This window comes from Phacochoerus africanus, chromosome 1 (assembly GCF_016906955.1).
Source record: "Phacochoerus africanus isolate WHEZ1 chromosome 1, ROS_Pafr_v1, whole genome shotgun sequence".
Classification (NCBI taxonomy): domain Eukaryota; kingdom Metazoa; phylum Chordata; class Mammalia; order Artiodactyla; family Suidae; genus Phacochoerus; species Phacochoerus africanus.
In genome coordinates, this window is record NC_062544.1 from 52,133,234 (window position 1) to 52,155,087 (window position 21,854).

The 21,854-nt window shown below is 42.0% G+C and overlaps 1 protein-coding gene across 2 annotated transcripts in view; it reads right to left on the reverse strand.

The window, feature by feature from the left end:
* Positions 1 to 21,854, reverse strand: part of NIM1K (NIM1 serine/threonine protein kinase) — a 71,211-nt gene that overhangs the window by 14,535 nt on the left and 34,822 nt on the right. For both annotated transcript variants that reach the window (XM_047766000.1, XM_047765946.1), the window contains one exon: positions 2,434 to 3,437. In XM_047766000.1, the coding sequence (XP_047621956.1) occupies positions 2,434 to 2,728 (295 nt within the window). In that variant the 5' untranslated portion in view covers positions 2,729 to 3,437. The remainder of the gene's footprint in view (positions 1 to 2,433; positions 3,438 to 21,854) is intronic.

Here is a 21,854-nt window from a genome sequence, read left to right on the forward strand (position 1 = left end):
AAGCTGAGATGATGTAGATATAGGACTGGAAATAATCATTCTTGACCACATGCTTTTGGATAATTAAGCAGAGAAAGCCACTGTGCAGAAAAAAAGTATGAGGATGGGACACTTTCATCAAGGGAAGTAGAAATGCGACACCACACAGCCCCAGAGAGAGGGGAGATGAAGAGGGTAACATCTTGAAAGAAACCTGGCTCTGCTGCCCTGCTGTGGGGCCACGGCATAGGAGTCACCCTTTCAGTGTGAGTTAATCCAAGTAGACTTCTGCTCCATGAAACAAATGATGTGTGACTCACAGAGGCCTAAAGGACCTAGACTTTTTTGAAACCAGATGAATAACAGCATTTAATGAATACTTGCTACGTGCTCTGTCTAGGCACACAGCAATTTTTTTGTTTGTTTTTACAGCTGCACCTGCGGCATATGGAAGTTCCCAGGCTAGGGGTCTAATCAGAGCTACAGCTGCTGGCTATATGACACAGCCACAGCAACACTGCATCCGAGCCACACCTGTGACCTATACCACAGCTCGTGGCAATGCTAGATCCTTAACCCACTGGGCAAGGCCAGGGATTGAACTCCACCCCCTCATGGATACTAGTTGGGTTCTTAACTGGCTGAGCCACAATGGGAACTCTAACCACTACTTTCTATACATAGTTTTTCATTACTTTGACATCAAATTTCCTCTGAAATAAGTTTAAGTAAAAAATCAATTTGCACAATGATAACTACCATTTAAGGAGTGGCCCCTATGTTATCCCAAATTTTCCCAACAATTTTAAGGTAAGAATCATTATCTCTATTTGACAGCTGAGGCAACTGAGGACCAAAAAGGTTAAGTAATATGCACAAAGTCAGATGTGCATAAGTGACTGAACATAGATTTGAAACAGATTTGTCTGGTTCTGTAGCCCCTGTTCTTTCCACTGTCCCACACTGCTTCTTCTCCACTGGACTCTACATTCAGGAAATAGTACCAAGCTGGCCATTGCTCAGACTTTTATCCTCATTAGATACTCTTCCCTTTCTGAATTCCTCTCCTGGTTTGCCTTTTCCAACTCCTCTCGCCTTCCTGATCATCTCTTCTGTCTCAGTTTCTGGTCCCTCGTCTCCCCGTGTTTTATTGTTGACTTTCTTGCTCTAGACCACTGAAAAGCAACATCTGTTCCAATTAGATTTGAATCACAGCACTAGATCTACTTCTCTGAGTAAAGTAATCAGTGCTTCTGGCTGCATTTAGTCAGTGAGGAATCCGAGGCTCAGGGAAATGCTATAATACACCCAGGTAGCTAAGGTGAGTAGCCAAGATGTGAAACCGTGAACCCAGACACTCTGGCTCAAAGCAAGAGAGAAGGGTACTTGGAGCTTCAGTGACTTGGTGGTGTGGGCATGCACAGGTGTGTGTGTTGTAGGGGGTGCTTTCTCGTTAGGGGCTAAACATAGGGATAAGAGGGGCATGGGATCAGGGGTTGGAGAAGAAAAGAAAAGAAAACTCCAACATAATAAAGAGCAGTTGTGCGGACATGATGGCACCGTGGGTCCAAGGAGAAAAAAATGGGACTCTCAAGGACAGGGTAGAGCCCAGGGCTTTAGAAAATAGGTAGATTACATCAAGTTGCAAATGTTCTTTTTCTGGCTTTTACTCCCTTTTGATAATCTCCAGGCTTAGCTAAGGGTAGCTTGGAGAAGTGCCCACGTGGATTGGGGCAGCAAAGGGCTGCTGGGCTCTCCACATAGCCTCTCTAAGGCCAGAGCAGTGGACACTTCTCACCTAGAATCCAGAGTAACTGGCAAGCAAGCAAGCATGGGTCCTTGATGGAGAGCAAAGAGCCAATCAACAGTGGGAACTAGGACACAGCAGAATGAACACAGGAGGTCTGAGGGCAAGTCCCTTTCCCCACACATAACAGAAGCAGCCTCGGGTAAAGAGGGGGCCTGGACCCCACTATCTGCTGACGGTGGCCATCCAGGAGGTCCTCTGTCCCACTGGTAGTGACACACAACACAAAGAGAAGTTATAAATAAGAAATTGGAATATGAGTGGCCTTGGAAACAGGCCACACTCCACTCCACTTCTCCCAGGCATAGCTGGAGAAGGCAGATTGCCCGCAGTGCTTGAGTGAGCTCATCTCCATGGTAAAGTGGGAGAGTTTTTGAAGTCAAAATCATCTAAGATTAAACTGCTAAAGCCACATTTGACTTCTTTGGATCTTAGTTTCCTTACTTCTAAAGTGAAAATAAAATACTGCCCTCACACCATCACTGTGAAAATGAACTGAGATAGCAGCGGACAGTGGCAGGTGCAGGGCTTGCACTTAGCAGGGGCTTAGTGATACAGCCTTACCTGCTTCCTTGGCCCCAGACTCCCAACCCGCCCCTGAGCTAGGTCCCAACACCATGGGCCTCACCTTGGAGGACGGATCCTACCTTTGGTGAGGGAGTGAATCCCGAGCTTCACCTGGGAAAAGTTCCCACTTCCAATTTCCCCTCGGATGCGGTAGAAGCCAATCCGTTTCCCCAAAGTGATCTCCCGCACCACCTTCTCATCTTGGGACATGTCCTGCATCAGCTTCTCGAAGGGTGTCAGCTGGCGAGGTTGCCCCTCCTCGTCCTCCTTGTTGCACTCCGTCTGACAGCCACTCTCCACGCTCTCCCGCCGGTCCCACCTGGCATAGTGGGAGTTCACCAGGCTGCCTCCATTCACATACACGGCCGTCATCATCCATCCAGGCTCACGTCTCCATCTCAGCAAAGAGGCACCGATCAGGGGCAGGATGGGGAGGAAGGGAAGGGGCCCGAGGGCTGGGAGGTGGGAAGCAAGGACTGCCAGAGCCCTGTGTCCTTGGGAGCCAGGCAAAGACTCTTGGATGCACAACTCCCTTCTTGGCTTCAGTCAGGGGAGGGCCAACACCAGCACAGACTACCCAGTGAGGCCCAAAGCCACCCACCTCACTCCAGATGGTTCACACCTTCATTCACATTGAACTCCCAGCTCTAACTGCACCATCAGGCACACACCCAGGTACCATAGCCGCCTCCCTGATCAGACTCCAGGAACTTTCTGGCTGGCCGCGCTGATGCTCTGTGGTCAGTGGCTGTGTTCAGGACAAAGGCTCCAATTTGCTATTTCCTTTGATGGCCAGAGAATCTTTCGCTCTGGTGTGTAAAAGCCCCTTGGAGGCCCCCAGGTCCCTGCTGCTGGCACTTATCTCTGATCTTCATTTTGCACGTCTTGCTGTCAAGTCGCAGGGCCCTGGAGACCTGATAATCCGGACCCCAGGAAAGAAGAAACTTGCAAATCAGCCTTCTGGTCACACGGGCAGCTGGAGCAGGATTAAATCCCTGCAATGCCACTTTAGCCGGCCTTTATTTAGATGAGCCTTCCTCTAAGCCGAGAGCTGTCTCAAAAATTTGGTGGGTGCTGATTCATCCTAAGAACAGAGAATAAGAAAATGTATTAGCCCATAATGTACTATATGGGATTTATAATGAAGGCGAAACTGCTTTGTAAGCATCAACCTAAAAGCACTCTACAAATTTCAGTTATGACTCATAACAGTAGTAAATGTTTGATTACATGTGATTTAGTAAGAAGAAAATGTACATACATACTCCTCGACCTACATTTCAAAAAAACCTTCACAGCCTGTAAATATTTCCAGCAAAATAAATTTTCTATTTCTGTTTCTAAGCAAAGCAATTTTTCTATTTCTTGATGTTTAGGAAAATATGCATGTTACCTTGGTATGCTTTAAAGCTAGACTTTTAAAATAATAATACCATAGTCATGATGATAAAGATTTCCTATTAATATCAGTTTCCAAAGTTCTTACATTGATTCAAATAACCATGCATTATATTTCCTTTACACTGTATGTTCTCATACAACTGTTCCTGTTCAGGTTGCTCCCACTCTTTCCATCCATGTCATTCATTCTATGACACAGGCTAATTTTTCTCCTGGGTTTATTTTCTAGATACTTCTGACCAGGTGTCAGCCTCCAGGCCCAGCAGCTCATACTGAAGGTTCAGAAACAGGGTAATGTTACTGGAGGGCAAAGGTCTATGGCATCCTCAGTGATATAAAATACTGCCCAGCTAGAATATCTTCGTGACTTTTTTTCATGCAGCCTCCAATAAGAAATAATCACTTCTTCTCTGGAGCCCCACATTACTTCATACAATTTCCAACATGAATCCTCTCCATGAAGGTGGGAACTGGGTTTAATTCATCTGTATGTCCTGCTCCCCTCCTCTCTCCCTCAGCATGGGGCATGACGTCCTACACAAAGAAAGTGTTCAATAAATGGGTGTTGAACTTGATTTTGGTCTTGAACATTCTGAACCAAAAACCTGAGTGAAAAGATGAGAGACTGCTTTGGAATGGGAATTCCCAGTTCTGTTTGATGAAACCACGTGCTTACAATTAGGTACAGCATTGCTTACACTGCTACTGTAGTTCGGGATGAGGCTGCTAAATAAGGAGAAGGAGGCTCGGAAAGAGGAGGCAGCTGCCCAGCACTGGGTCTATTTCTGCATAGAAGGAGGGGAAGCTGGACGAAGGATAGGGAACAGAGGCTTAAAAGGGGCCAGGTATTAGTAACCACACACATCTCTAGGATGGGGTCTGATTAGGATGTTTCAGAAGACTTTTTTTTTTTTTATAAGGAGGTTCCTAGGCTAGGGGTCGAAATGGAGCTGCAGCTGCCAGCTTACACCACAGCTACAGCAATGCGGGATCCGAGCCTCACCTGCAACTTACACCATAGCTCACAGTAACTCCAGATCCTTAACCCACTGAGTAGGGCCAGGGATCAAACCCTCATCTTCTTGGATACTAGTCGGATTCATTACCACTGAGCCACAATGAGAACTTGTAGAAGGCACATGTAAGATAAAAGAGTCTCAAGGAGCTTGAGGAAAATCTAAGTCACTGGTTCTTAAACTTTCCTGAGTCACGTTCCTTTGAGATTCTAATGAAGTCTGTGACCCTATCCTTAGGAAAAAGCACCCACACATAATCTGCATTTAATTTTAAGGGGTTTGCAGACCCTCTGGGAGCCATCCCTGTACTTAAAAGTCTCTGCAAAGATCTCCTCAGATCTCTGGCAGGAAGAGACCACAGACAGAAGCGGGGTAACACTAATCATAATTCTGAAAGAAACTTTAGCTTAACCTGTGCAGAGTAAGGCCTCTCAGCAAAAAGCAGTGCTTGATCACCTCATGTTCCAGTGTGTTCTGGAACTTCTTGGTTTTGTATTCTTCCTGGACCTTTCACAGAGGCCTCCAGCTAGCCTCTCTCCAAGTGCTGTACCATGGTGCTGTCATTGTCGCTGACCTACTTATACCCAACCAGATAAGCACCTGGAGGGCAGGAACTGCTACCTTATCCTTCCGGCTCCCAGAGCCTAGCACAGTGCCTGGCACTTGTTTGATTAAATGTGTGATGAAGCACTGAACTCACTTACCAGGTGATGGATCATTACCCTTAGGTATGATTTAGTAGAGGTAAATATTTTCATTTATAAACAAATAAGACTCTTCCAACATTACTCGAATTATCTCAGAAAGCTTACTTCAGTCCACATTTCCAAGGCCTAGGCTGCCTTCTACAGGCTATTAGGATTACTGGCCCCACCCTCCTGTGTAGGTAAAAGCATAGTCTGAATTCCACCACCCATTTAAGAATTGCTACAGGACTGCTTAGAAATCCGAAGTTTCCCCCAAGCTTGCCCCTTTCAGAGGGTCAGGTCTCCCTGAGCACCCAGATCTCATGTCTCCTGGAACAACTCTCTGACTGCCTGGGACACTGCTTGGTCAGGACTTCTCTGCTTTCCTGGCTCCCCTGATCACCCAATTTGGGATCTATATCTTGAATTTCACTCGGGCCTGTGATGTACAATGGAATTTTAATTATTTATATTTTATGGCTGCACCTGTAGCTTATGAGAGTTCCTAGGCTAGGGGTTGAATCGGAGCTGCAGCTCCTGGCCTACATCACAGCCACAGCAACTTGGGATCCAAGCCACATCTGTGACCTACACCACAGCTTCTGGCAATGCTGGACCCTTAACTCACTGAGCAAGGCCAGGGATCAAACTCACATCCTCATGGATACTAGTCGGGTTCTTAACCCACTGAGCCACAATGGGAACTCCTTTATTCTTTTCTATTTCATTTTTTGTTTCGTTTTGTTTTGCTTTGCTTTGCTTTTTCGGCTGCACGCTTGGCATATGGAAATTCCCAGGCTAGGGGTTGAAACAGAGCTACAGCTGCCAGCCTATGCCACAGCCACAGCAACGCAGGATCCGAGCTGCATCTGCGACCTATACCACAGCTCATGGCAGCGCTGGATCCTGAACCCACTGAGTGAGGTTAGCGATCAAACCGCTGTCCTTGTGGATCCTAGTCGGGTTCATTAACATCTGAGCCATGAAGGGAACTCCTTTTCTATTTTGCTTTTAAAAGATGTTGTTTGCTATCCACTAAACTGATTCCAGAATTGGAAAAAACACTGATCTGAATACAAATACGGCCACGTTATTGTTCAGAACTCTTTGGTGGCTTCTTCTTGTCTTCACGATGAAGTTGAAGTTCCCTAACATCAGCATACCAGAGCCTCTATGACTTGACCCTTAGCAAGCTCTCCCAAGCCATCACAGAACTCCTACAATGGAGTTTTCGACTTGCTATCTTGAGGAACTTCAGGTGCTCCAGGAAGCCCTCCCTTTTCCCCTCCCAATTCACTATGGAGGGATCAGAAACACAGGTATGCCAAGTGTGGTCAGGCTCTATCCTGGATTACATACCCTATGCTTGCAAATTAAATTTCTAACGTAGTGGTCTTGAAACAACTGACTTGCCTAAACGGCCAGCAAGGCTGCTTAATTTTCTGTTTAGACTGAAGGTAAAGTTTCTGCAATTTTGCAAATGGTGCTGTGGAATTGTATTGGGAATGAGTTGCAACTTGTTGGGAGAGCTAGCAAGCCAATTTGGAAAAAAAACAAAACAAAAAAAAACCCAAAAAAAACTGAATGCCTATCTCACTCCTACTCTAAAATAAATTCCAAATAGATCACCTAGGTAAATGTCAAGTAAATGAAACCATAAAATACTAGAAAAAGAACAGAATTTTTTTAATGATCTCAGAGAAGGCCGTAAGATAAAATATTAAATCTGACTATATAACATTATAAATTTTTGTTTGCCAAAAAGGTATCATAAACGAACTCAGCAAATTGAATGATAAACTAGTAGAGAAAAACATTCCAACACATATGAGAGACAAAAGGCTAATTTTCTAAATGAAAAAAGAATTTTTATAAATTATTAAGAAAAATAATGATATTCCAAAAGAAAAATGATAAAGAACATGAGCAGATATTTCACAGAAAATACAAATGGCTTGAAACATATAAAGAGCTGCCCAATCTCACAAAGAAATACACATACAAACTACACTGAAACTAGATTTTTTACAAATTAATTTTTAGAAACTACAAAAAAATTGATAATGCACTGGTTAGTGAGAAAAACAGGAACTCTCATTCACTGTTATTGAGGGTATAAATTGGTACAGCTGCTTGGAGGGCAATTTGGCTATAGCTATTAAAGTACAAGTGTACATATCCTTTGGGATGTGAGAATTCTACCACTGAACCACCAATGCCTTCCAAGTGTACATATCCTATACCTCAGCAATTCTACTTCTAGAATTTATCCTAGGCACACATTCAAAAAGATTTATATTTTTCTTTTTTTCTTTTAATAGCTGTACCTGGGCTAGACTTTCATAGGCACAGGTATAGCCATTAAAAGAAAAAAAGAAAAATATACATCTTTTTGTTGCCTACACTACAGCCATGGCAACAATGGATCCAAGTTCATGGGCTAGGAACTTTCATAGGCACAGGTACAGCCATTAAAAGAAAAAAAGAAAAAAAAAAGAAAAATATACATCTTTTGTTGCCTACACTACAGCCATGGCAACACTAGATCCAAGCCATATCTTCAACCTACACTGTAGCTGGCAGGAACTCAGGATCCTTAACCCACTGAGTGAGGCCAGGGATTGAACCTGCATCCTCACAGACATAGCACTGGGTCCTCAATCCACTGAGCTACAAGGAGAACTCCCATATTTCTAATATAAAGATGGATAGATAGGAGTTCCTGTTGTGGCTCAGCGGAAGCGAATCTGACTAGTATCCATGAGGATATGGGTTCAATTCTTGGCCTCGATCAGTGGGTTAAGGATCCAGAATTGCTGTGAGCTGTGGTATAGGTCACAGACATGGCTTGGATTCTGTGTTGCTGTGCCTGTGGTGTAGGCTGGCAGCTGTAGCTCTGATTTGACCCCTAGGCTGGGAATCTCCATATGCCTCAGATGTGGCCCTAAAAGGCAAAAAAAAAAAAAAAAGAAAAGAAAAGAAAAGAAAAAAGAAAAGAAAGACAGAAAGAAAAGAAAGTGTAATACATTAAATTATAAAGGCAGTTTAAAATTCCTTAAAAGATCTGAATATGATTTAAAGATAAACATTAATCTTTAAAAATTGTTGGTATATTAGAGAAATGCAAATCAAAATACACCAGTCAGGAGGGCCAGCATTAAAAAGTCTACATAAGAAGTTCCCATTGTGGCTCATGGGTAACAAACCTGACCAGGGTCCATGAGGACGCAGGTTAGATACCTGGCCTCACTCAGTGGGTTAAGGATCTGGCATTGCCATGAGCTGTGGTGTAGGTCACAGATACGGCTGGGATACTGAGTTGCTGTGGCTGTGGTATAGGCTGGCAGCTGTAGCTCCAAATGAACTCCTTGCCTGGGAACCTCCATATGCTGCAAGTGTGACCCTAAAAAGCAAACAAAACACGATAAAACAGAAGATAATTAAGGACCTCTGGTTAAATACAGAATGTGATACTTTTATTTATCTCTATTTCCTTCCAAATTCCCACAATTGGGGGAGAACAAGGCATAAACCTGCAAGGACAAACAGAATAAGAGGAATTAGCAGCAGAGACAAGATGTCAACACATTTTGGTGCGATGGAAAGCATATTGAGGAGTGGTGATTGACATGTCAAAGACAGAGAAAAATGCAACCTAAGTTCCCACATGAGGACACATCAGTGAGATACACCTTTCTAAATCTCAAAAAACTTCAAACTATAGGAGACCAATTTTCTCAAAGTTTGGAGGACTGAAACAGATCAAAAGATGGGGGTTGTTTGAATGTGAAACAATGAGAGCCCAAGTCTTTTCTCAAAGCCAGGTTGTTCTCTCTGCCCTCTCCCAGCCCAGCTCAGGAGCACAAGGGACAGGATAGTCTGACTTGGTTATGAGATTCCCCATTCCCTTCTCCCTCCACCCTTGCACTCTGGGTTTCTGAAATGAAGGAAAAGAAGTATATAATCTTCCATCCAGGAGATTCCTCTTTTAGCTAAAAAGACCTTCTGAAACCTATATTTGGAGGTTCTCCAACACAAAACCTACTTGACCAGCTACTGTGCAATCCTCCAGGTGCCAGTTTCACTTGCAGGCAAGGAGCTTCCAATCAGATTTTAGTGCCTTCTGCTTAGAATTAATGCCCAGTTGAGAAGCACAGGACACTTGAGGAAAAGCTTCAAAATGAAAGAAACGATAACCAACCAAAACGATAACAGAAAGGAATTTGAAGGAAACAGAAAGCAATGCAGGAAGCAGAAGATAAAAGATAAAATATTGCATCCATAAAACCAGAACAACACGCTAAAACCAAACCAAAACAAAAACCCTCAGAGAGCAAGAAAGAGCTCTCTTGGTAATTGAAATTAGGAATTCAATTGAAGAGTTGTTAAAAAAAAAACCAAGAAGAGGTAAACAATAGAGGAAAAGAAAACAGGAAAAGCAGCTAATCAATTCAGGAAGTCCTATGTCTAATTATTAGAATTCCCAGAGTGGAGTTCCCATCGTGGCACAGTGGTTAACGAATCCGACTAGGAACCATGAGGTTGAGGGTTCGATCCCTGCCCTTGCTCAGTGGGTCAAGGTTCCGGCGTCGCCGTGAGCTGTGGTGTAGGTCGCAGACGCGGCTCGGATCCTGCGTTTCTGTGGCTCTGGTGTAGGCTGGCAGCTCCGATTCGACCCCTAGCCCGGGAACCTCCATATGCCGCAGGAGCGGCCTAAGAAATGGCAAAAAAAAAAAAAAAAAAGAATTCCCAGAGTCATACTACTGTGCTCCCCCTGAAGTAAGACATACAGTTTCTATTGTATGTGAATTGCCAACACATCTCAGAAATTTAAAAATTAGTAATGAACGGGGGTGGAGGGGACTCTGGATTCTCAGATATTTCAATAGAATTAAAAAGTAGAAAAAAAAATCTAACTGGAAAGATCAATCCTGTTTGGGAGTGAATATTCATTTTTATTTTGCAGGATTTTTTTTTTCCTAAAGACTTTTCTTAGATGTCGAGAAACAGAAATCCTGACTACAGGTTGTGGGATTGCTATAAATAGTTTATATTTGGACTGCTAAGTAATGTCCTAAAATATCAAGCTATATCATGTTGAAAATAAACAAATAATGGAAGTTATGATATACCTAATTGCAGACAAAATTCTCCCTTTTCTTAGACACAAGCATGGCCTGTTGTCATTCTACTCTCTGCCCTTTTGATTTTGACCAATTTTTATGGACATTAATGAGAGCTTAGAAATCCAACCAGCCAAAAATATAGAGCTGCATCACTGTAGATCAAAGCCCCTGGAGGAGGCAGAATGGTTCTTAATTACTAGCTTACTGGGGCTGCATAGAAATGCATTAAATAAGATTAAAGAAAATGGAGATTACTTGGTAAGTTATTTCCTTGACTTGCAACCCACTGTGAAAATAATATCAAAGAAAACCATTGCATCTTTGTTCTCTTTGTCTGAGTTTAAATTAACTTCTCAGCAAGGCTCTGAACCTCTTCCTCAGTTGGCAGGGCCAGGCATTGATTTGCTTAAAAGAAAAATTTAAAAACTGGGTTTTTTCTTTGTGTGGCAACAAGATGCAAGGATAGCCAAAGCCCAGGTAATTCTCCTCAGACATGGTGCACTCTCGGGAGAAATCATTAGCAAACATGCTTCATTTGAAAATCTATTTTACCACTGAAAAATTATTTGCACCATATTAGCTTTTGGCCTTAGCTAAATTTTATTCCTCAACACACTTGTCGAGATCACCATGGGAGGGAGTGGGGATGGTGGCAGTTGGGACACTTTGAAGCAAGAGGAAAATTAGCGTAAACTGGTTCTGCTCTAGTGATGAACAGCCCTGGGGCTCCTTGATACTACTTTTACCCTGTGTGATCTTACCGGCTACTTTCCCAGCCACTTTCCCAGCCACGAGGTCCAGGTCTCCATCACTTCACTTATATTCACATCCAGGGCCAGTCCACCCAGGTTAATGCACTCACTTTACACACTGAGGTTTACTGAAATTGAGGTTCTCCCGACCATCAAGGTACAGACTCAGATGCCCAGGAGGGCCATGCGGGTGTTCAACAGGGCTTCGTGCCCCTCCCCATGCCCCACAGGATGGATAGTCCAGGCTCAGCCACAGCCAGAGCAGCCACACTGGAATGCAAGCTTGCTTTTCCCAAGCCTTCTAATTCTTTAAAAGCAACTGGAAATGAATACATTTTTTTTTTGTCAACCCTCTCCATTTTTCCATGGTGAATTAAATATTTTAATTTCACTGTGTGGTCAAGTGAAACTGGACCTTCAGGCCAAATTTGGCTGTCAGGTTGCTCATCTGCAGATTTTTTCCTAGGTTTTCTAAGAATATCATCAGAAAAAAAGGGGAGGGCAGTCCATAGGTCCACACTCAAATACATCTGAGAATGGTGCATATTACACCCTTCTAGCTATTTACATTACTACCTCATGATCTTGTGGTATTTTAAACACACACAAGTAAAATCTGATTTTTGTCTGTTTAATTCAGTATTCTCCAAGTTTATTTGACCATCTAATTCATTCTTACAGAGTATCTTTTTCTCATTGGCATTTTCTTACAACTCTGACTTCATAGTTAAACAAAGCTACAAAATACTCAATTAACTGTCAATTAAATATCCATACAAATTTGGGTCCCAAGAGGAAGATCATGAAAACAATTCAGAGTACAATGAAACAGAAAAGAGATTAGCTGAGTTTACTCCACAAAAGTAGCTAAATGGGAGGATCCCACATCATGAAATCTAAGGTGACATAGTTTTTTTTTCTTTTTTTTTTTTTTGTCTTTTTGCTATTTCTTGGGCCGCTCCCGCGGCATATGGAGGTTCCCAGGCTAGGGGTCCAATCGGAGCTGCAGCCACCAGCCTACGCCACAGCTACAGCAATGCAGGATCCGAGCCGTGTCTGTGACCCACACCACAGCTCACGGCAACGCCGGATCATTAACTCACTGAGCAAGGGCAGGGACCGAACCCCCAACCTCATGGTTCCTAGTCGGATTCATTAACCACTGCACCACGACGGGAACTCCCTAAGGTGACATAGTTTCTTAATGATTAAGTATCTTTTAAACTTGGGAAGATTTAACAGAAAAAAAAAGAAATGTTTAAGAGACTCAAATCCCATAGTATTAGTATTTTTCTTTTGAGGAACCTTATGAAATTGGTGTTTTATATACTTGTGATGTGAAGAAAATTTGCATAATTAAGTAACAGAATAGTTTTGTGATTCTAGTTTAAAATGAAGAATTGACTAATTGATTTAGAATGGTGGTTTCTTTCCTTCCTTCCTTCCTTCCTTCCTTTCTTTCTTTCTTTCTCCCTCTCTCTCTCTTTCTTTCTTTCTTTCTTTTGCTTTTTTAGGGCTGCACCCGCAGCATATGGAGGTTCCCAGGCTAGGGGTCCAGCCGGAGCTGTAGCCACCAGCCTACATCACAGCCACAGCAACGCAGGATCCAAGCCACGTCTGCAACCTACACCACAGCTCATGGCAGTGCCGGATCCTTAACCCACTGAGCGAGGCCAGGGATTGAAACTGCAGCCTCATGGTTCCTAGTCAGATACGTTTCCACTGCAGCAGGACGGGAACTCCTAGGCTGGTGGTTTTAAGCTGAAATTTTATTGCTTATAAATAGCATTGGAACATACTTAAAATTGGAACTTAGAGTTTACCCTGTTTGTATGTTTATCATTACATTTGTAATTATTCATATTTTGGAAATTTTTTTTGTTAATTGAATAAAGTACTTTAAAAGAAAATGGAAGAGTTGCATAGTGGCTCAGTGGAAACAAATCCGACTCGTATCCATGAGGTTGTGGGTTTGATTCCTGGCCTCACTCAGGATCCGGCATTGCCGTGAGCTGTGGTATAGACCACAGAGGTGGCTCGGATTCTGAGTTGCTGCGCCTGTGGTGTAGGCTGGCAGCTGTAGCTCCAATTTGACCCCTAGGTTGGGAACCTCCATATGCCTCGGGTGTGGCCCTAAAAAGAAAAAAAGAAAGAAAGAAGGAAAGAAAAGAAAATGGAATAAATTAAATTATAAAGGCAGTTTAAAATGCCTTAAAAGATATGAACACGATTTAAAGATAAATATTAATCTTTAAAAATTATTGGTAGATTAGAGAAATGCAAATCGAAATACAATGAAGTATCTCCTCACAGCAGTCAGAATGGCCATCATTAAAAAGTCTACATAGTGAGTTTCCATCATGGCTCATGGGTAACAAACCTGACTAGGATCCATGAGGACGCAGGTTTGATACCTGGCCTTGCTCAGTGGATCTGGCGGTGCTGTGAGCTGCGGTGTAGGTCGCAGATGCGGCTCGGATCCCAAGTTGTTGTGCTGTGGCATAGGCCAGTGGCTGTAGCTCCGATTTGACCCCTAGCCTGGGAACCTCCATATGCCATGGGTGCGGCCCTAAAAAGACCAAAAAAAAAAAAAAAAAGTCTACACAGGAGGAGTTTCTGTTGTGGCTCACTGGAAACGAACCCAACTAATATCCATGAGGATTCAGGTTCTATCCCTGACCTCACTCAGTGGGTTAAGGATCCAGTGTTGCCATGAGCTTACAGATGCAGCTCGGATCTGGTGTTACTGGGGCTTCGGCATAGGCCAGTAGCTGTAGCTCCTATTCAACTCCTAACCTGAGAACTTTCATTTGCTTCAGGTTCAGCCATAAAGAAAGAAAGAAACAAACAAAAAACAAACTGTATAGGAATTCTCTATTGGCCTAGTGGTTAAGGACTTGGTGTTGTCACTGCTGTGGCTCAGGCTACTGCTATGGTGCAGGTTCAATCCCTCGCCTGGGAACTTCCACATGCCCTGGTGTGATCTCCCCCAAAAACCTACAAATAATAAATGCCAGAGAGTGTGGAAGAAAAGGGAACATTGTTGGTGGGAATGTAAATTGGTGGAGCCAATTGTTTCAACTGTAAATTGTTCACTATGGAGAACAGTATGGATGCTCCTTAAAAAACTAAAAATAGAGTTACCTAATGATCCAGCAATCCCACTCCTGGGCATATATCCAGAAAAGACAAAAACTCTAATTCAAACGTTCATAGCAGCACTATTTACTATGGCCAAGACATGCAGCCAACCTAAATATCCATTGACAGAGAAATGGATAAAAAAGCTGTGATATGTGTCTGTGTGTATATTTGCAGCAATAAGGATGGGTCTAGAGATTATTATACTAAGTGAAGTGGAAAGACAAATATCACCTTACTTATACATGAACTCTAAAAAAATGATACAAATGAATTTATTTACAAAACAAAAAAAGACTCACAGACATAGAAAACAAACTTGTAATTACCAAAGAGGATAGTGGAGGGTGGCTGGGGGAGATAAATTAAGAGTTTGGGATTAACAAATACATACTACTGTATATAAAGTAGGTAAACAATAATGACCTACTGTAACACACAGGGAACTATACTCGATCTTATAATAACCTAAATGCAAAAGAATATGAAAATAAATAGGCCTATCCGTGTGTGTGTGTGTGTGTGTGTGTGCCTGTGTAGCTGAATTACGTTATTATACACTTGAAACAATACAACACTGTAAATTAACTACACTTCCATTAAAAAAAATGATTGTGAGATAAACTAATAGGTCTGGAATTTATTTCAGAATAATGAGGAATGGAGAAAATGATGGGAATTTAAATGAAACAAGATTGGCCTTTCTTCTTCTTCTTCTTTTTTTTTTTGTCTTTTTGCCTTTTCTAGGCCCACTCCCAAGGCATATGGAGGTTCCCAGGCTAGGGGTCCAATCTGAGCTGTAGCCGCCAGCCTTTGCCAGAACAATAGCAACGCGGGATCCGAGCCGCACCCGTGACCCACACCACAGCTCACAGCAACGCTGGATCCTTAACCCACTGAGAGAGGCCAGGGAGCGAACCCGCAACCTCATGGCTCCTAGTCGGATTCACTAATCACTGTGCCAAGATGGGAACTCCATGGCCCTTCATTTTTGAAGCTGGGTGGTGAGCACATGGAAGTTTAGAACACACTTTGCATCATCTTTGTGTATGTATTAAATTTTTCTGCAGTGCAGTTTAAAAAAATGGTCAATAAATATAATATTTATAATGTTAAAATGCTAGGTATTTTACAACAAGCAACAGTGTCTGATGAATGGATGAATGATGTGACAGCCCTGTGACAGCACTGTGAGCACTATCATTCTCTTTTTACGGACTAAAACAAAAAAACAAAACTAAGGCTGACTGAAATTACGAAAGTTGCTCTTGAGGTCTTGACTGTTAGCTCCATGAGTGTGGAGACTGTATATTAAAATTAACCTTTACAACATGTGAAACAGAAACTTGAAACACATGAGAAAGAGAATGTAGTCCTGTTCCAATAGCCACAGGGCAGAAACTCAGGCCCTTCCCCATAAAGATCTGAATCTCAGTTGTAATTCATTTGCAAAACACAAATCTTCCCAGCTTCCCTCAGGGAACATGCCTGCTTCCAAACAAACAAGGAATGGCATTAAGATACAGAAGGAAATCATGGATTGAATCACAAGCAGGTGGTCCTGAGCAGAAAAACAAAATGTATTCTTCCACCTCCTCAGAAATAACTAATTTAGGAAACACAGTGTGGGAACATTCACGCCTATTTGCAGCTCACGGTTTATTTTTAGGGGATTAAAAATATTTGCAAGTCAAAGCAGAAACTGCTCTTTTGCCTTGTAACCCTTCAATTGGAAAGTAGTGTGTTCACTAAGCAGAAACCTTTGAGTGATAGCCTTAGGGGATGTTCGAAAAAAATGTTTTTTTTTTTTTTCTATTTGAGCAGAACTCAAGAAAGTCTAAGTGGCAGGAGGGCTGGAGGGCTGTGGTCATGGAGGAGAACACTGCTTCAGAATAAAAGCTATTACTTTAATAAGATCCTCCCATCCCCCATAAGGGCTCCCTTCACATGGTATAAGCAACATACCCAAGAATTTAAAAATCTTTACTCAGCAGTGGAGGTAAGTGAAGGGTGGTGGTAGCAGGCGACAGGAGAGAAGTTATCAAATATAAAAAAGTGGGCAAGTAGGGAGTTCTCCTTTGGCACAGTGGGTTAAGGATCCATTGCTATCACTGCACCACTGTGGATTGCTGCTATGGTATGGGTTTGATCCCTGGATCTTCCACATGACTCAGGCAGAGCCAAAAAAAAAAAAAAAAAAAAAAAAGGGGAGTTCCTGTCGTGGCGCAGTGGTTAACGAATCCGACTAGGAACCATGAGGTTGCGGGTTCGGTCCCTGCCCTGCTCAGTGGGTTAACGATCCGGCGTTGCCGTGAGCTGTGGTGTAGGTCGCAGACGTGGCTCGGATCCCGCGTTGCTGTGGCTCTGGCGTAGGCCAGTGGCTACAGCTCCGATTGGACCCCTAGCCTGGGAATCTCCATATGCCTCGGGAGCGGCCCAAAGAAATAGCAAAAAGACAAAAAAAAAAAAAAAAGGGCAGGGCTGGGGGGGACAAGTGTCAGCATGCCATAGTGATTTGTACTAACAGAACAGAGGATTTTTAAAAATCTTCATAGATGTGGAAATTAAATATGTAATAGAGATGGCATTTCAAACCACTGGCAAAAGATAAACGATTCAATATACGATGCTTGCAAGGACGGAACCAAGAGGTGACTTGCATAGATTTTAGCTCTCCCACCGCTCAAATGCTCCATCAGGTTTCCCCCATTCTTTGATATAGATTATTCATATTTTCTTAAATAAATGTAAAGGGCCATGCAAACACAGAGGCTACCCCTTTTCCAGTAATATTACTATCCCAAGGCCCACCCATATAGAAATATCAGAGTCATTAAGTGTGGGGACAGACCACATACACATGTACATTTGTATATTCACAGAAAAGGTCTTTTTCTATGAATATACATAGAATATACTTTGAACTAGTGGATGAAACTTGGGGACAGGGTGGAGGGGGACAGGAAAGTGGGTGGTACAAAATTGGGAGCAGTTCTGAAAGGGGGTAGTGGGACAACTGTTAGTTATCCCCTCTCTATCTGTTCTTCCTTTCTTCTATTGCAGTGGCCTTCAGCCTTGACCTGCATCAAAATCACCATGAAGCTTTCTGTTATTTTTTTATTATTTAGTTTTATTGTTGTTTTTTTTTTTTTTCCTCTTTTCTAGGGCTGCACCCTCGGCATACGGAGGTTCTCAGGCTAGGGGTCTAATTGGAGCTGTTGCCGCCGGCCTTTGCCAGAGCCACAGCAATGCCAGATCCAAGCCATGTCCGTGACCTACACCACAGCTCATGGCAATGCCAGATCCTTAACCCACTGAACAAGGCCAGGGATTGAACCTGCAACCTCATGGGTCCTAGTCAGATTCGTTAACCACTGAGCCATAACAGGAACTCCCCATGGAGTTTTTTAAAAATGCAGAAGCCCAGGAGTTCCCTGGTGGCTCAGCAGGTTAAGGATCTAGTGTTGTTACTACTGTGGCTCAAGTCACTGCTATGGCACAGGTTTGATCCTTGGCCTCTGAACTTCTCCATGCTGCAGGACCATCCAAAAATAAAAACAAAACAAAACAAAGCAGAAACCTAGGCCCTGCCTCCAAAGTTCTGGTTTAATCAGAAGCCATGCTTAATTAGAAGCTACGCTTTTTTATCTGTTTTTCAGTTTTCCAAGTCATTCTGATGTGTAGCCGATTTGAAATCACTATTCTGTAACATAAAAGTTTTATGTGGATATCTGATGTATTTGTCAGTCTCCCTTCTAGTTAGGTTTGACCATATATCTAAGTTCTGGTCATGGGCTGTGAGCCAAAGGGTTATAAATGCAACTTCTCAGGTGTGCTCTTAAAGAAGCATGACTTCCTCTTCTTTCTTCCCTTCTTGCTGGCTAGAATATGGAATATGGTAATACAAATGGAAATAGCCATCTTAGACCAAGATGACAGCCATGGACCGAGAATGGCAGAGCCACAAGAGAGAAGGAGCCTGGGCCCCATCACCACATGGCTGGAATATCAGCCCTAGACTGCTTACCTTTAAATCATGTGAGAGGAGTAAGATTCAATCTTCCTTAAGGCTCTGTTGTTTTCTTCTGGCATTTGTTACAGCAGCCTAATATTTACACAACCTAATTTATACAATGTCTATAATGTTTACACAATGAACTTGTTTCGTTTCTCTTTCTTTTCTTTCTTCTTTTTATTTTTTCTTTATCTTATTTTATTTTATATATTACTCAATGAATTTATTACATTTATAGTTGTACAATGATTATCACGACCCAATTTTATACCATTTTATTTTTCTTTTAATTTTTATTTCTTTTGTCTTTTTAGGGCCTGACCAATGGCATATGGAAGTTCCCAGAGTAGGGGTCAAATCAGAGCTGTAGCATTCAGCCTACATCACAGCAACACCAGATCCTGAGCCACAGCCTCGACCTATGCTGCAGCCTGTGGCAAGGCTGGATCATTAACTCACTGAGCAAGTAAGCCAGGGACCAAACCCGCATCCTTATGGATACTGGTCAGGCTCTTAACTTGCTGAGCCACAATGGAAATGTCTGTTTCATTTCTTACTTCATATGTTTCTGCATTGTTTGAATTCTTTTATTTCTTTTATTTATTTATTTATTTATTTATTTATTTATTTATTTATTTATTGTCTTTTTGCCATTTCTTGGACCTCTCCCGCGGCATATGGAGGTTCCCAGGCTAGGGGTCTAATCAGAGCTGTAGCTGCCAGCCTATGCCAGAGCCACAGCAATGCATGATCCAAGCCGTATCTCTGACCTACACCACAGAGCACGGCAATGATGGATCCTAAACCCACTGAGCAAGGGCAGGGATTGAACCCGCAACCTCAGATGGTTCCTAATCAGATTCATTAACCACTGTGCCATGATGGGAACTCCTGAATCTTTTATTTTTCTTAAAAAAATTTTTTTTGATGCAAGACAATGGAAATAAACTGGAGGCAAAGATGGATAATTTGCAGGAAACACTGAGCAAAGAGATAAAAGATATAAAACTTGAACAAGAAGTGATACAAAATACAATAACTGAAATAAAAAATTCACTAGAAGCAGCCAACAGCAGAATACAGGAGGCAGAAGAATGAATAGGTGAGGTGGAGGACAGACTAGTGGAATTTACGGATGCGGAGCAGAAAAGAGAAAAAAGATTGAAGACAAATGAAGAGAGTCTCAGAGAACTCTGGGACAATGTTAAACACACCAACATCCGTATTATAGCGGTGCCAGAAGGAGAAGTGAGAGAGATAGGGACAGAAAAAATATTCCAAGAAATAAGAGCCAAAAACATCCCTAACACAGGAAAGGAACCACTCACTCAAATCCAGGAAGTACAATGAGTACCACATGAAATAAACCCAAGGAGGAATACACTGAGACACATATTAATCAAACTGACCAAAATTAAAGACAAAGAGAAAATCTTGAAAGAAGCTACGGAAAAGAAACAAATAACATACAAGGGAACACCGATGAAGTTATCAGCAGATTTTTCAGCAGAAACTCTGCAGGCCAGAAGGGAGCGGCATGATACACTTAACGTGATGAAAGGAAAAAACCTCCAACCAAGATCACTGTACCCAGCAAGGCTCTCATTCAGATTTGAAGGAGAAATCAAAAGCTTCCCAGATAAGCAAAAGCTAAGAGAACTCAGCAACACTAAACCAACTTTACAACAAATACTAAAGGAACTTCTCTAGGCAGAAAAGACAAGACAGCAACAGGAAACAAAAATACCACAAATGACAAGGCTCACCAGTAAAGGTATATATACAGTAAAGATACGAAATCATCCATGCACAAGTATGCCGCCAAAATCAGAAATTGTGAGAAGAGGAGGGTACAAACGCAGGACACTGGAGATGCACTTGCAATTAAGAGACCAACAACTTACAACAATCTCTTATATATATAGACTCTTCTATCAAAACTTCAGAATAACTGCAAACCAAAAATCTACAATTGATACACAAATAAGAAACATCAACTCAAAGACAACACTAAAGAGAGTCATCAAACCACAAAAGGAGAGAACAAGAGAAGAAGGGAAGAAAAAAGAGCAGCAAAAACAAACCCAAAGCAATTAATAAAATGGCAATAAGAACATACATATCAATCATTACCTGAAATGTGAATGGACTAAACGCCCCAACCAAAAGACACAGACTGGCTGAATCGATACAAAAACAGGACCCATGTATATGCTGTCTTCAAGAGACCCACTTCACTTCTAGGGACACATACAACTTGAAAGTGAGAGGATGGAAGAAAATATTCCATGCAAACGGGAATTCAAAAGAAAGCTAGAGTAGCAATGCTCATAACAGACCAAATAGACTTTAAAATGAAAAATATTTTCAGGGACAAGGAGGGTCACTACATAAATGATCCAAGGATCAACCCAAGAAGAAGATATAACAATTTTAAATATCTACGCACCCAACCTAGGTTCACCACAATATATAAGGCAACTGCTAAGAACCTGAAAAGGACAAATCGACAATAACACAATCATAATGGGGGGCTTTAACACCCCACTGACAGCAATGGATAGATCACCCAGACAGAAAATCAGTAAGGAAACACAGGCCCTGAATGAAGCATTAAACCAGACGGACTTTAGGTATTTATAGGACATTCCATCCAAAAGCAACAGAATACACATTCTTCTCAAGTGCACATGGAACATTCTCTAAGACTGATCACATCCTGGGCTACAAATCCAACCTCAGTAACTTTAAGAAAATTGAATAATATCAAGCATCTTTTCTGACCAAATGCCATATGACTGGAAATCAACAACAAGAAAAAAACTGCAAAAAACAAACACGTGGAGACTAAACAACATGCTACTAAACAATCAATGGATCACTGAAGAAATCAAAGAGGAAATGAAAAATAAACCTAGAAGCAAATGACAACAAAGATACAACACTCCGAAACCCATGGGATGCATCAAAAGCTATTCTAAGAGGAAAGTTTATAGCAAGACAAGCCCACCTCAGGAAACAGGAAAAAGCTCAAATAAACAAGCTAACTTTACATCTAAAGCAGCTCGAGAGAGAAGAACAGACAAGACTGAAAGTTAGTAGAAGGAAAGAAATCATATAGATCAGAGCAAAAATCAATGAAATAGAAACAAAGAAAACCATAGAAAACATCAATGAAACAAAAAGTTGGTTCATTGAAAAGATCAACAAAATTGATAAAGCCTTAGCCAGACTTATCAAGAAAAAAAGAGAGGAGAGTCAAATCCATAAAATTAGAAATGAAAAAGGAGAACTAACACAGACATCACAGAAACACAAAGGATCATAAGAGACTACTACATGCAACTATATTCCAATAAAATGG